Here is a 3,657-nt window from a genome sequence, read left to right as displayed (position 1 = left end):
GGTTGCAACGTGGGCAAAGCGGGCGCTGGGACGCTCCCGTCTGATTCCAGCACGCCGGGCCGTAGCCGCCGGCAGCTGCCCCAGACGCCCCTCACCCCTCGTCCGGCCGTGACCTACAAGACCGCCAACTCCTCACCTCTCCCGTCCGGTGCCGGCAGCAGCTCCACGAAGGGGCTCCAGACTCGCTTCAGCCGTGGCCTTTCAGAGCACGAGCGCTTGTACGTGGACCACAACGAGTCCCCGATACCGGTCACCCGCATCGGCTCGGACCCTCATTTGAACCGGCAGCTGCAGGACGCTTCCCGACAGGCCCTCCTCGAGGAGAGGGAGGACATGCAGGACGCCGTGAGCAGCCACGGGTCAGGGGGTCGCTCTGCCAGAACCACTGCCTCAACCACAGCCTCCGCTTCACACGCCACTGCCGCCGCGGCCGCCACCATGCCCGTCACGCGAGTGGCGGGGGTGCCAAACGGGTTCCACTTCACCCTCGGGGTCAGCTCGGCGTCCGGGCCCGGGAGCAGAGGGACAGGAAGTCTCAGGGAGAGGGAGGACGAGGACTGGTGCTAACCTGGTGGACCACGTTGGAGTGATGTCGGAGCTGTAAAGTGCTGGTGCCGAGTCCGGGGGGTCGATGCCGAGGGAGAACGCCAGAGGAAAGTGCTGTGAAAGGGGATCTGAAATCATTCCAGCGTTGTAGTGTTACTCTCCTTTTTTATATGTCAACAAAAGACTCTGAGGACGTTTTGTACCCCGTTGACTTGCACTGAAATCATAGCACATGTGAAGACCCTCAAGTATTTTTGCCTTGGTCAGTGACATCAGTGTTGGAGCAGAAGACAAAAGCCAAAATTCCCTTATTCAAAAAAAAAGAAAAACTACAACCTCATTCCTGGTGTCAACAACGTTTTTATCATCATTGTTCGTTTTGTTTACTTTTGCCATGTCGGTTCGACAAGAGTTAAAAACTTGATCATATTGATGCTACCACCAAATTATGTTCCTCTTCTTTTTCTTTCTTTACATTTTATTTCTTCTTCTTCTTCAGCTCTTCAGGGCTTCGACCAATTCTGACGTCAAGAGACAATTTATTTCGGTCTTAAATTTCCAACACTTAATGGACCCGGTAATTAATGTGACAGAAATCACAGGGATCGGTTAGAGCAGAGGTAGAGCCGAGTTTTAACGAGCCCGTTTTCTTGGGGTAAATCGAACCAGATGTAGATTTCTGGAGACGTTTAGGGACTAGATCATTTTCTGACTTCATGTGGCTGAAAACCAAGTGCCTCGTTTTCCCAGGTGGACGGAGACGCCGCCCGGCTGTGGGCTGAGGTGAGAGCGTCCTACTGAGAAACAAGCGGCCGGAAAACAAAGCTGCTTGTTGGTTGAATCTGGTTTAAAGGACAGAATGCAAAAAAAATACAAAAAACACTTACAAAACACTTTTTTTATACTAAAAAACTGTTGTGGTAGGTAAATCAGATGCAAAGTAAGCAATGTAGTGCATGCAGGGTCTTGAACATGTCAAAAAAATAGTGTCTGTACTGTTGCTTCGGGATGTGTGGTAAGTATTTGCCTTTCTCTTTCAAACACGCTGCCACCACGTTGGCGGAAATCGTCTCTAAATCGAGGAAAGTGCCATTTTTTTTGATCGATAATAATCCAGTATATGTCACCTCTGCCATATTTGCCCAGATCCCACGGGTTGTCCTTCTCCTTCTCCCCCTCTTTCCAACGAGAGCAGTATTGTGCGAGGGTTTGTCGGCGGCGGCAAAGGGTTGTGTTGTTGCTGCTGACTGTTGACTTCACGTAGGGCTATGCAACAAGACGACACTTCATCTGCCCTGTAGCTTTAACCCTCTGGAATCTCCAGGTTCAGGCTTTAGTGCGACTGTGACCAAATTTTACATTTTAAACGTGTGAAGAGTTGTAAATTGTAAATATTTCATATGTGATGTACAGAAAACACACAAACTCGTATGGAAGCTCACGCGTGTGTTTTTGAGGTTTGGAAGGTTGACTGCATGACGCCGGATAGAACCCGCCCCCGATATAAAGCTGTGTTCTCTCCAGACTTGGGTCTAGTTGTGTTTTTAAATAATTATCACTGGATTCTGAAGCTTGTTCACAGAACCAGATGTCAGAGTTTTGGGGTCGAGTCACAAAAATGTTGAAACTGAACCAGCTGCAAACAAATGCTACTGCCAGACCAGAGGCTGCTCTTCTGCCAGATGTCGTCCGTTAATGACCTCCTAGTCCACGTGCTCGACCAATCACAGCTCAGTGTCATTTGTCAATCAGGACATTTCACCACGTTTTTAATAGCATCAAATAACTGAAAACTAAAACAAAACCTACTGGAACGTATAAATATTTACCTAAACAGACAGAAACCACCTTTGAGTAAAGTTTATTTAACTCTGTGAGCCTATACTGCAGCCAGCCACCAGGGGGCGATCGAAACAATTTGTCGTAAGCTTCGAGGAGCAGAACTCCATGAACTGATTTTAATTCAATGTTGGCCAAGTTAACAATTAAAACATCTTTAGTACAAGTTTAGCATTTTTTACGTAATTTTGTATTTGATCGTTTCTCAAATTTGAGAGTTTTAAAGATATCATTTTTTTTACCTCTGTTCAGCGATAATCTATCATTGTTTGTAAATTTTTATCAAAGTACAAATTAGATTAACCTGATGTCTCATATTCTCCCGGTTTATCTCTGAGTAGGTTAAAGAAAAAAGTGAATTATTTGCAAATTATGATTACATCCAAATCCGATTAGTTCCTTAATGTTTTAATTTACTTCCTGTGGTCTCGATATCTGTGCAACACATTTGATGGATCATCTAAACCGAGACGTTTGGAGTTTGAAGCAGGCAGCTCGTAGTGTTTCTGTAAACTTAGACTGGAACTCCCGATTCTCGTTAGGCATTATTAAAAAAACTGATTCTACATTTTCAACGAGCCCGACAATAAACAAAGTCCTCTCACAAGGTGCACGGTGGCTCCCCCTTCTGGACATGTCCTGTTTGCATGTTCTGAGATGAAAATGTGCATGTCATAAAAAAAAAAAGAGGCATTGTTCAAACTTCATTGAGTCCACGATTTGTACGATTTGTTTCCTGGTTGTGTTTATTCTGCTTCTCTAAACACACAAGTATCAGTTTCAGGTTTTAAGTAGAAAAAAAAAGACGACAAACACAAGCTTGAATACGATTTTACGACAGAACGTCCAAAGTGGAAACGAGGCTCCTTCTCCGAGGAGCGAGTCCGACGAGTCCTTCGCTGCCTGATCTGTTGACTGTCTCTCCCACGGTCACTTTGACTGGACCTATAGATTTTGTATGAATATAAGTCCTTGAATAAAGAGGTATTATGAAATGACGTGATGCAGATTGTGTAATATTTGTATTGGTATGTCTCATGGTTAGAGCTGTGTTGTTTTCCCCCACATTTTATTCGATGTGAATTAAGATGGTTTAACTGAACGGCTATAATAATCATTCACACCTTCTTCTAGACAACGAGACAATTGTTTTTTAATTTTTGAAAATATGGAATTGGTTATATATCAGGATTCAAATATACCAAATACTAATGTCCTTTCTTCTTTCAAACAGGAAGTTATTTTCATACTGTTAATGCTGCTGATTGGTCA

At 44.6% G+C, this 3,657-nt stretch overlaps 1 protein-coding gene across 1 annotated transcript in view; it reads left to right on the top strand.

Moving 5' to 3' along the window:
- LOC128424475 (voltage-dependent N-type calcium channel subunit alpha-1B-like) overlaps window positions 1-3,383 on the top strand; it is a 44,574-nt gene extending 41,191 nt beyond the window's left edge. Inside the window, 1 exon segment of the mRNA XM_053410670.1 lies at window positions 4-3,383. Coding sequence (XP_053266645.1) covers window positions 4-567 — 564 coding nt within the window. The 3' untranslated portion in view covers window positions 568-3,383.
- The last annotated feature ends 274 nt before the right edge of the window (window positions 3,384-3,657 follow it).

This window comes from Pleuronectes platessa, chromosome 19 (genome assembly GCF_947347685.1).
Source record: "Pleuronectes platessa chromosome 19, fPlePla1.1, whole genome shotgun sequence".
Lineage (NCBI taxonomy): Eukaryota > Metazoa > Chordata > Actinopteri > Pleuronectiformes > Pleuronectidae > Pleuronectes > Pleuronectes platessa.
The sequence above is the reverse complement of the archived record's forward strand: the minus strand, read 5'-3'. Positions and strand labels throughout refer to the sequence as shown.